The sequence below is a fragment of the Protopterus annectens genome, chromosome 6.part0 (assembly GCF_019279795.1).
Source record: "Protopterus annectens isolate FY-2018-M chromosome 6.part0, PAN1.0, whole genome shotgun sequence".
NCBI classification, from domain to species: domain Eukaryota; kingdom Metazoa; phylum Chordata; order Ceratodontiformes; family Protopteridae; genus Protopterus; species Protopterus annectens.
The window spans coordinates 1,447,031,777-1,447,044,546 of NC_056737.1; the positions used below are offsets into that span (position 1 = coordinate 1,447,031,777).

Consider the following 12,770-nt stretch of genomic DNA (forward strand, 5'->3'; position numbering starts at 1 on the left):
TTTTTTTTTTTTTTATGTACCTAAACAAATGGTTTAAATATTTTAACCACATTTGCTAAATGCGTCTCTGTCTGGACCGTGCAATTTTGACTGTAGTATATTGTGCACTGGTAAGTACACACCTAGCAAAATCAGTAGTAAAGTGGGGGAAAAGGAGCAGCCATTATTTGTAATCAGAAATGAAGCACTTTAGTGCAACAGTCTGAGAATGGCAGGCCATTGGGACAAAACTGCAGCAGCTGCTTGCTACACAAGTAAATATAACAAGCAGTTGGTATAGTTTAAAAAGAAAAAAAGAGCTTGTGTGTGTGTGTGTGTGTGTGTGTGTATGTATGTTATGGTGGAGTATGAGAGTGCACCAGAAAAGGTAGTTATACCTCTGAGCAAGATAAATAAATGTGAGTCGCACCCTGTCAGAAATATCACAGGACACACCCATTTAAAGGAAAAGCGACATTATCATTATTGTATATATAAATAAGTTTACAGTGATGTATTGAAATGTGAAAGCATTGACACTCAAATGATGAATGCTACAATTTTGAAACTCAGCATAACAATACATAAAAAAAAAAAAAAAAAAAAAAAGACTGCAAAAGGAAACTGTTTCCTTTTGTGATTAGCTCACCTACTCTCATAATAATACCACTTTACAAGATATTTGGGCATAAATGCATGCACCAACACACGGGTCTATATTAACATATCGAATGGTAATAATGCCAAACGTTCATATGAGCGAATATTCACGAGAACAAACCTGTGTTTTTGGGGTTGCGGTACAGTGAGGACCGGAATATTTGCCCATTCCTCACTGTAGTGCTACCTTGGAGTTTGAATATATATTTAGCGGGGGGGGGGGGCATAGCCCCTCACAATAGCAAGTCTGTTCTCATGAATATTCGCTCATATGAGCGTTCGGTATTATTACCATTCAATATGGTAATATAGACCCCCAATACACATGCACAGCACTAAATCAATTCCTTTACTTAACTGTTATTCTAACACTAACCCATATACACTCACAGAAACACCACTAGCCCCAGTGCCAAAACCTTCAGAATATCTGAATGTTTTGGCATTAGTTTCCCAAAAATAACGCAGCCCCTGCAAGTACGGCAACTGCACGGCTTCAAAAAGACCTTATAGCAGTAAAAAAATGAGAGCCAGCAGACTGTAGCATAAACATTTATTAGCTCAAAGGCATGAAAAGGAGACAAAATGTGTCTCCTTTTCATGCCTTTGAGCTAATAAATGTTTATGCTACAGTCTGCTGGCTCTCATTTGTTTACTGCTATTAGTTTCCCAAACCCACACTTAACTTAAACACATATATCATAAATCTTCAAATTTCAATGCACTTAACACTCAACAGCATTTCACAGTCATTCACACCCTCAACGGGTTGCTGATTTGACAGAGTGAATGACACTGGTATATATGAATGCATGCTACATATCTTTCCTCGTTAAAAGAATACAGGACATAAGTAACATGTACTATGCAGACTGCCTCAAGGCTCTTTGCCTGTATTATGTTTCCTACAGGCTGTTGAGGGGTGATCTATGCCTGGTATACAAGGCATTGTCAGACCCCACTCTGATGGACCTTCTAAATATCCCCAAAACAAACAGCACCAGAATTACCCATTCTAAAGATTTATACCTGCCGGTGATATAAATAGGACCTGCTGGAAAGACAGGTATGTATCCCAGAGACTACCCTGTCTATGGAATGGGCTCCCCATCCATGTGATGCAGAGTTCCTCCTTAACCCAATTTAAGTGTAACTTGGACAATTGGACAGGGAACAGAAATTTCATCCCTAGTTTGGCACCTATGTCTCTAACTGGACACAGTCAGCCTCTAAAAGGTTCATCTCCCAGGCCCCTGCATGTAGATGTTTCTTTTCCCAAGCTCCTGCTTACATTTATCAAGGGTGCCAGAACTTGTCAGAGATTTTTAAATGCATGGCTAGACTTAAAAATGTGCTCATGATCATTAGCCTAGTAAACACCTATGATCATATGAACAGGAATGGAATCCCACAATTAAACTTTAAATATAAACACACTGGTTGCAAACAGACTATGTTACATGTGTTAAGTACACTCAAAAGACCGAAGCTTCAACTTGGATACGGAGTTTCAGAAAATAGTTAGCAACAACCAGTGTTAGGAGCTCATATGTACTATCAGTTTCTCACTTAGTCTTCCAGACCATAGAGTTGATGTGAAACAAGCTGATGATTTTACACTTTTAATATCCTGATCAGCACTTTGCAGCAGAGTCTGAATGGGTATGGTATAATTCTGAACAGAATCTCTATTTATTTATTCATTCATTTGTTGATTTATTTTTAAGTTTTGGCACAGACTTTTGGTAACACTATGAAAACATGCTTTCAGATTGGGAAGGTGGTAGTGCTTTATCTGACTCAACATTCTGAAGCAGCACTTATGAATTATAAAATTTTAACAGCACAACTTCTTCAAATCCAGTCTGCAGGAAAAATGTTTCCTATTCCTCATATATGACTGCATATATGAGCTAGGTAAGAAGGATGCTGATGGTTGTTCAGCTGGACATGTCACTGTGGCAAGGAAATTACTTTTTATACATTCATTACAAAACAAACATTGATCTTAACTCTTTCCCCAATAACCAGCTGTAAACAAAATGCAAACACACTAGCAATATAAAACTAGAAGCACACTAAGTTCGACATGAAGACAAAAATTATTTAGGTGTCAGAAATGCACAGTAGTTCATTAAAATTAAAAAAGCTCATTCAACAGTAAATTAGAAAATTGGGTACCGATCTTGCATTCCTCTAACCATCAAGTCTAAAATAAGTGCTAAAAAGGCCAAATTCATGCAAAGTTGTCAGCTGTACCTTCTTAGTGGTTTGGAAATTACAAAATCTCTCTCTTTTAGAATCACATTAGAGAACCACGACAGATTGCTGCTTGCTATATTTTTATCTGTGACTGCATAACTGTCTGGGTTTTTTTTTTCTAATGTTCTTCCAATTGGCTCAGTATCTGCATATACTAAGTAGTTGGTTCAGGACATTGTCCTGCATGCGGTAGCTATTTGCTCAGTGTGTTTTTTATAATCTTTATAATATATATTTACCATCTCAGAAGTGCTTACTCCTCTCTGTACTCTTCATTTCTAGACCTAACACCACTCTTAAGTATTCAACTGCAGTACCACCTTTAACATTCCTGTAGGAAAAGCGCAGTCTGGGTCTGAACTGTCTGCAAACAGCTACAGTTAACTTTGAGTATGTGTCTACCTGTTTGAGCCAATATTAATTTTCCCCTGGAGAGCACTCTGCTTTGGCTTGTAAGCAGCCCCCCTCACCACCACCACACACACACACACACACACACACACACACACACACACACACACACACACACACACACACACATCTTCCACTTTCTCTTATTCCCTTCTGTTAGCAAATAGTATCCAGAACTGATCAATACTGTGTGTTTGTTAATTTAAACTATGACCACAGTAGTCTACTGATACAAGGTTATCCTGTTTTTTCACCTGAGAAATTAAGAAATGACTTACAGTTTCAGAGCAGTCCTTGGTCAATTGTGATTGTTTCTTAACACATATTTGTCTTTGCTTTGTGATTGTTTCCAGCCCCCTCATACGAGCAACTAACAGGGTCTCTACCCGCTTCACTCCCCACCCTGCCCCCTATTTCCTCCTGCCCCCAGTGGTCCCACCTCTATTGCACTCAAACCCCTCCCATCTTTCCAATAGCCAACCACAGTGCTAACCCAACACTACCTCCTCCATCTTCCCTTTACCATCACACCTCCTCAACTAACATGTACAAGCTTACCTTTCCTATGCTCACTGCATGCACTCTCCTTACATATCTTACATCCTACCAAAGCTCCATCATTCCCCCACTCAACCACTACCACTCTACTACTACTCACACCACCACTCATGTCTCACCCACACTCAGCTCCCCTCCCACCAGCTCAAGAACCATCCCTATGCACCCCCTACATATTCTACCAACTATATTACTCAAACATAAAGCATCCCTACAACTTAACATAGTAACCCTCCCACCATACCTATTACCCACAGAGCACAATCATAAAGTTTCCCTTATAAACAAACACATTCAAAAACTGAGAAAACTAATAATCTCATGCATATCAAAACTAGCCCTAAGTGGAGAAATCCACCCCAACCCTGGCCCTACCATCTCCAACCCCAATCCTCATAATCAGACTAGAAACCACAACTTCTCCCATATTACAGCCAATAGAAACCCAAGTGACTTCCTTCTACTAAGCCTAAACATTAGAAGTATATCCAACAAAGTCCATGAACTCCATGCCACCATAGACTTGTACTCCCCAGATATAGTCATCCTGACAGAAACCTGGCTAAAACCTCACATTACCAGTGAGCAAATACTCCCTATAGGTTACGGCATACTAAGAGTAGACCGGCTAAACAAAAAAGGAGGTGGTGTAGCTATAATATTTAAACAGCATCTAAACATCCAGATCTTAAAATCATCAGCTCCACAAATAGGCAATGAAGAAATAATATATACCAACCTCAAAATTAACCAAAACAAAACCATCAACATAATTGGATGCTACTTCCCACCTGGCCAAAACATCCCTCCACTAGAAAACCTCCTCAGCTGGTCTACCCACCATCTCCCCCAAGAAACTATCACCTTAGGTGATTTCAGTATAGACTAGCAATCCTGTTCTGGCAACAATCCAACCCATCATGTACACCTTCATGGCTTCACCCAACTAGTCCAGTCACCAACCAGGATAAATAAAAACTCCAGTAAGCACACTACCCTGGATTGGATACTAGTCAGTAAGAGCCCCCAGTCATATACAACAGGTTGCTTATCAGAGAGCCTCAGTGATCACTCCCCAACATTCCTACTCAAAAAATACCTATACCAAGATAAACCTGTCATCTACCATCAAATACGTACAAAACTAAACTTTAACCCACTCACATTCATCTCATCCCTCAAAGAATGTAACTGGCATCCTCTAAAGTACCTTAGTCTAGATGATGCAGTTGAATTTTTTAATACTACCTTCCTGAACAGCCTTAATTACCATGCCCCCATAAGATTTTCCAGAACCAAAGCACAACCCTCCCCATGGCTACAGAAAACCACTAAGTCAGAAATGAAAAACAGGGATAAAGCCTGGGAGCACTGGCGCAAAACCAAAACCCCCTCAGCTAGACAGAAATTCCTAGAACTACACAATAGAGTCAAAAAGCTAATAAAACAGGACAAATTCCAATACTACCAGTCTGCCCTAGACTCCTCACAACACATCCCCAAATAATTCTGGTCCTCCATAAACTCCATCCTCCACCCAGGTACAGTCAGTACCCCTCCTCCTAACATCCCTCACTCCTCAGAAAATATTGCTACCTCATTCAACACACACTTCACCCAAACCATACTATCACTAGCTAAACAACACACACACCCTCCCCTCCAACCCACACCTTCAACTAGTAATCTCCCCACTGCCTTCTCTTTTTCTCCTGTACCTACCTCCAACATAAAAAAACTCTTAACTAAACTTAAACCCACCAAATTAGCAGCAGACAACCTCCCAAGTGAATACCTACAAATCGCAGCTGATGCTCTGGCCTACCCAGTATCCATCTTGATTAACCGATCTCTGTCAGAAAGTTACGTTCCCACACTGTGGAAAGTATCACATATAATTCCCCTCCACAAACGTGGACCCTCCGCAGAACTAACCAATTACCGCCCCATAGCTATTCTCTCTCCACTCTCCAAAATACTAGAGAGATGCATACACTCTCAGGTCTCAGACTACCTACTTACTAACAACCTCCTTTCCGGTACTCAGCATGGTTTCTGACCAAACCATAGCACCACCACTGCCTTACTCTCCTTTACTAACACTATCCTTCAGCATAAAAACAATGGCTATATCTCCTCTCCTACTTTCCTAGACATATCTAAAGCATTTGACATGGTCCCACACAAACAACTTATCTCTGTCCTCAATAACCTATCCTTCTCACAATCAGTCACCAACTGGTTTCAGAGTTATCTGTCTGACCGCCAACAATCCGTTGTATGGCAGGATGACATACCTCCCCAGCTACCTGTCTCCATAGGGGCTCCCCAAGAATCCATCCTTGGACCCCTACTCTTCCCTGTTTACACCAATAATCTAGCCTCTGCCACCAAACATGGCACACTCATACAATACGCAGATGACTCGACCATCATCTGCTCAGCCCAGTCCCTTCCCAAACTGCAGAAATTCACACAGGAAGCCTTTTCCTCTGTTGAAACATGGTTATCCGATGCCCAATTAATACTCAACCCAAACAAAACTAAACTACTCATCTTCCAACCCACCAAACATACTCAAAACAACTCTCACTTTAACATCACAACAAAAGACAACACCACTATATACCCAACTGAACACACCAAATTGCTAGGAGTGGAAATAGACAATAAACTAAAATTTGACATTCACATATCCATGACCATTTAATTAATCAAATGTTGGGTGCAACTGACTAACTTGTTAATTGTTTGGAATGCTGTGAAGCTTGACTGCTATAAAATGAACAAGGCTGGATAGTTAATTTATATCTGAAGAAGCGTGCCAGAAGCACGCGAAAGCGCTCATGTACCTGTATACTTTTCGTTTTGGAATTAAAAGGATTTGTTGAACAAGAAGTGTTCTCGTGGTGTATCCTACTGGTTACGTTTTGTGATATCCATGACCATAAAAATATCCACAAAAAACTAGGAGCGTTATACAGAAATAAGCAATTTCTCACCAAAGCAGCAAAGATTTCAATAGCAAATTCCCACCTTATCTACACCCTACTTTATGCCTCTCCAATATATACCAACCTAAGGCAATGTGATCTAAACAAGCTAGAGACCTGCTACAACAAAATCGCCAAATTCGCCACAGGGGCATCCTACCCTAGTCACCACTGTCTCTCACTTGCTGAACTGGGCTGGCTTGAACTCCCTCACCTCCTTCAGTGGTATCAACTCTCACTCGCCCACAAACTAGTAAACCATCCACTAAATGTCCCATCCCTCCAGAATCTACTCCAACCCTATCGCACCACCAGACCACTAAGATCCAGCAACAAAAATCACTTGCAGATCACTAAAGCCAATAACTCTGCTGGTGAAGCACTATTCTCTTACGCCATAGCCAAATTATGGAACTCATTCTCACCCACAATTACCTCCGTACCATCATGCAGCCACTTCAAAACTTTACTAAAAGCACACCTAAAAACATGCTGGCTATGCCCTTGCAACTCCCACTCTAATATCATCCACCCCATCCAACCACTACCTTTCTCTCCACTCGACTAACTGCCTTGATTATAGTAAGCTCAGATGCTCATAAGCCTAGTACTTATTATACAGCAGGAACTTCTCATTGTAACATTTGTTAATATCTGTTATGTACTTCACAGATAAAGATTCTAGTTGTCCACTGATGTACTATGTTCTTCATCTGTAAATATGTTGTAAGTAATTGCTATGTTAAATTGTTAATCGCTATGTAGTCCAATGTAACTACTGTCTGTTTATTTTACTGTGGAGCTTTTCTCCCCAGGCCTCCAATGAAAATGGACCTACGTCCAGTCGGACACTCCCGGTCAACAAATTTAAATAAAATAAAAACAAAATAATTTTACAAACATTCAGCTTAAAATGGTAGATGCAAGCTAGTGCTAAAGTGATTCTAGATATCTAGCTTCAACTCTGAGAGCATTATTTACACACACACACACACACACACACTCACACACACACACACACACACACACACACACACACACACACACACACACATCAGTCATGTTGCCGTTTCAAAATAAAATGTCTGTAGCTTATACTCCACCAGGATGCCGGGATATTTTTTTAATCTGCTAACAATTTTGATCATGTAGACATTTTTTCCTTCCATTTTCACTGCAAACTGTATGACTCATTGCAAATCACTTAACCAGATGATTCAAGGCAAATGAACCAGCTAAAAACTTGAAATCTGCCCAGGAAAAGAGAAACATATGCATAGTGGCATTTATTTTTCTAAATGATAAGTGTACACATATACACACATATACTATGCTATCTCTGTTACAAAGGTGACTAAATGCTTCAAAATAATATTTCTATACAAACAGTAATACTATGCTTTATGAGCAACTTGCTATATGCACAACATCAAAATAGAATTTCAAAGGTTTAGTAAGCCAGTGAAAGCTCTTGAGAAAAGTGGCATTCAAACTGCATTAGTATTATACTGTATGCACCACTTAAGTAAACAATTCAAATATTAAGTGCTGAATAAAGCACTACTTGTAAAAGCAACAATCACTTTCTTTACTTACGGACAGTATCAGTTGCAAATTAACCAGAATTTCCTATATTACATGTTGCAGTGCTACATGAATTCTTCAGATATACAAGGTTCTTTGTTTATTTGGCTGATATATTTTTTTGGGTTTGTCTGTTTCACTGTTTATTTTTGCATTGCAGACTCCACTGCATTATATTGATTTTATCCTTTGTTTAAGTCCTGTAAAGTCATAAGGCATTAAATGCTATAATAAACTTAACATTACAAGCTACTCAGACTCTGAGCTGTCTCAGGTGTCTGCTACTAAGTTATATTTTCAGTACTTGCATAATATGAGATATATGACCTCATTAACTTTACACATGCCTCAGGATGATGTATTACCATGGTGCATGCCATTGTATTTCATTTATTTATTTGTTACACGGCTGCATGAACTGGTCCTTTGGTGCGGAGGGAACAAAGCCTTGACTGCCCCCCCAAATTACCTGTGCTTGACCAGTAGCACAGGTGATGGAGGCACCAAGTGGGGGATGACAGGAGTGAGCAGCCAGTGCTGGCACACCCATCTTGGAGAGGTACCTGTCCTACTGCACTGGTGACAACAGCAGGAATGCAAGATAATCACTGCAGCATGGGGAGCCTAGCAACTCTGCTCTTCAAGCGGTGTGCTGCTTGTTCTGGAGGTTGTGCAGAAATGTTCATACACCTCCAGTGGAATTATAACAGAGCTTGCTAGGCTGCCACATTGGTGGGCATACAACAGACTGTCCCAACCTCTAATGTTTGACTCCTACTTTCACTGGGGAATGAATTCGCAAAGGGCAAAGGTTGAATGATTGGGTCAGTTGGGTGCAGGAAGAGGAAGCACTACGTAAATCCTGCAGACTTCAAAACAAGCAAACAAAAAATGGATACATGAGTTGGTCCTTGTCAGACCTTTTTAATCCGTGAACAGAGATGAAGATAAATTAAATATATAGGAGTATTTTAGAGAAGACATTTAGACATATCTTATGATTGTGGAGATATCAAAGAACCAAGATAAGAATCATTAAGGATAATAAGCAAAAATGCACACAGAAAGTGTTGAGATAAAATAAATCCTGAAATTATAAGGCAGATATCTTTCACACTGCAGCATCATTTCCCAATCCCACTGTCTTCTAATTATGCCACCTTCTGAGTACCAAATAGGTTCACACAGAAAATACAGTTTAGGTGTTGACTTGCTAGTAATCATTATATTAGGCACATAAATATAAGAAGTAAATATAAATAATTAATTCTGAACATTTTAGGAGAATGTCTGGCCTTCATAAGCCTTTCAAGCCATATCTCAGAGCTACATATAAGTAATGAATTCAACATTTCTGTGTGACTTAATCCTAACAACTTTTTGAAGAGTATTAAATTTATATTTGGTCCACTGCTTTACTATTTAAATATCTATATTTTTGTAAAAAAAAAAAAAAATTAGTGAAAGACATTACAGCAGATCCTTGAGTTATGAAATATGTAACTTACAGCCATCTGGACTTACAATAGCCGTACTATTAAACTTACAACAATGAGTCAAAACTGTTTTCTGACATTTATGATATGTTATACTACATTGAAACATTGCTTGCCTGCATTGCTGCAAGGATTCAACTGATTCAACAGCAAATGTTGAGAGCTGTTGAGAATTAGCAATAAACAATATTAAGAGTTGTTTAACTTTACAGACTATATGAAAAAAAGAAACAGTGCAGTAGTGTACCTACTCTATTCTTAATATATGATTGTAGACACAGAGTGCTTCCAAGAAGAATTTTAAAGAAATGATTACCTGCTTATCAGTAATTAGCCATGAGCTAAAAGGTACCCATACAGCAAGGTTTGAATTTAATTATTTTATGAGCAAAGCTTGGAGCAGATGAAAATTAGCAGCTATCTACAGTATAAATACAGTGTGTGCTACATATTTTTTTTAAGATGCTGAAATAAAAATGTACTACTTCTATCATAAGAAGGCACTACAATCAGAATGAGGGCAAATGTGTAGATCTCAGTAATTATAAAACAACATAAACTACTGTAAACACTCTTTAAGTAATACATGTACGTGTCTTTTATATTCCCTTTTAGTGTTAAGAATTTTGCAATGCAGAATAGAAACTTATTAGAAGGACAGTGCTTACCTGAACCACTTCCGATTCCAAGTACATTAATTGAAGAATTCCCATTTCCAATTCTAGAAATAAGTTTAAATTGTAAGTTCAGTCTCTGTAGTAATCATCTGATGCAAGTGTATGTATGTATATATATATATATATATATATATATATATATATATATATATATATATATATATATATATATTTATGTGTGTGTGTGTGTGTGTGTAATCTCATTAATAGAACATTCAGTAACTTACACTATGAAATGATCAAGCCACCATTTTTCATCTGCAGTCAGTGAAAGGTTAAAATAACTTGGTGGATTCACTTTGAAAAAAGTATTGTTTACATTTGTACAACAATTGTGGTAAAGATAATGCAGGCATCATGCTATGTCTAGAAAAATAATCATACCTAGTCTGTTTATACCATTTGATAGTAACTTATTGAAAAAGTTGTATATAGTCTACAGTGTCACACTTACCTTGAGGGGGGACTAACGTACTGCTATATTATTTCCTACTTTCACATTATTTCCTACTTTCTTAGGCAGACGGGATTATAAGTAAATTGTATTGGATAAGATGTCATGTTTTGTGAAACTGCTTTACTCACCACTGTGAAATGTTGTTGTCTTAACTTTGCTAGATGCACAATTTGAACATATACAAAAGTAGTTCTCAAATACTATAAAAAGTAACAACCTGTATGTTTTGTTAAGTGTGATCCTAATTGCTATTATATTTGATTTACTTCTTCAACACCACTACTTTGTGTCTTTGCATCCAGGTCTTGGCTGAAAAGTAGTGTCCAATAAGCCCACTTACATGTTAAACAAAGAGTAAGTAAGGCACCACAGTGTTTTAGAAATATGGAGAATTGTGTTCCTCAGTGGTCTGAGTGTCTTTTTATTTTAAATTTTTTCAGCAGTAGAGTTTAGCACTGACCATACAAACTGGTGTTGACTATACACAGTAGTGAACTGTGATTAGAAGTAATGTAATGCTGCTTGAGCCTGTATATACTGTAAAAATGTTTTGTAGCCATTGCCACTTTATGACAATAGCTGAGCATATCTACTTTAATAATGATTATTTCCCATAATGAATTGAGTGTGGTTACTAGTGCCGCTGTATTTGTTAATATTGTTCTTATAGAGTTGCCATTTTTATTCTGTTTATTTACAGAACAAAAGTTACCATTTTTGTTAAAATGCTGGTGTATCATGTAATTAATGATATTAATCACACTACTAATTAAAATATTGTTCTTCATTATTGATTAACCAGAGGTGTGATTCATGACATGGGGTCAGAACCAGCTTCTTCACAGTGAATAAAAACAAAAACACCATCCCAGTCAGAAAACCATGCCAACAAGCTGAGATGCATCTTCCAAGGTCAGAGTAAGCTGTTTTAGCAAAAACAAATAGTTCTACGTTATGAAATAGTAATTTTATTAATTTTAGTTTGTTTGACTTTAAATCACAGATTTGTTTTGTAAAATAAAATGACAATGTTTAACCATCCTAAGCAACTGATTTACAAAACCATTTGTCTGGCCAGCCTCATGACAAAAAGTTATATGCCGTAGCTTGATTACTCACTGGAAAGGTGGAGGCAATATACAGTTCCTTTTTTATTCTCAGAGGGACATAGTATTACATATGAATTTATCAATTAAAGAGATCAATGAATATTTTGTGCCCAAAGGAAAATAATTATACATGGAAGGGCATACCTCCACAGATATTTACAAGCCATAGGGAAATCTGATGAAGCTTTTGTAAGCTACTTGTATGAACTGGCTGAAAACTGTAGGTTTAATGTAAGTAAATATTAACATATTAGAGACATAATTGAAATTGGGTTGGCTGATGGTAAAATATCTCAAAAATTACAACATGAAGTAAATCTAACTTTAGAAAAGACCATGCACATCATCAGAGAAATGGAATTAATAAAGAAACAAAATGCTTATTTAAATATAGCAGAGGATGTGCATGAGGGAAAATACAGAGATGACAACCTTAAATAGAAGCAAACTACTGGTCAGTGTAAGAGTGTACTTAAGAAGCAGTCAGTGTATACCTGTGAATTATACCAGGTGTAACTGTCACCATGCTGAATCAGAGCAGAGTATTGGCATAAGGTAGAAGGTGTAACACGTAAAAAACTAGG

General features: G+C 37.9%; 1 protein-coding gene across 3 annotated transcripts in view; it reads right to left on the reverse strand.

Moving 5' to 3' along the window:
- Nucleotides 1–12,770, reverse strand: part of LOC122804826 (histamine N-methyltransferase-like) — a 432,475-nt gene that overhangs the window by 152,524 nt on the left and 267,181 nt on the right. For all 3 annotated transcript variants that reach the window (XM_044074968.1, XM_044074966.1, XM_044074965.1), the window contains one exon: nucleotides 10,612–10,664. In XM_044074968.1, the coding sequence (XP_043930903.1) occupies nucleotides 10,612–10,664 (53 nt within the window). The remainder of the gene's footprint in view (nucleotides 1–10,611; nucleotides 10,665–12,770) is intronic.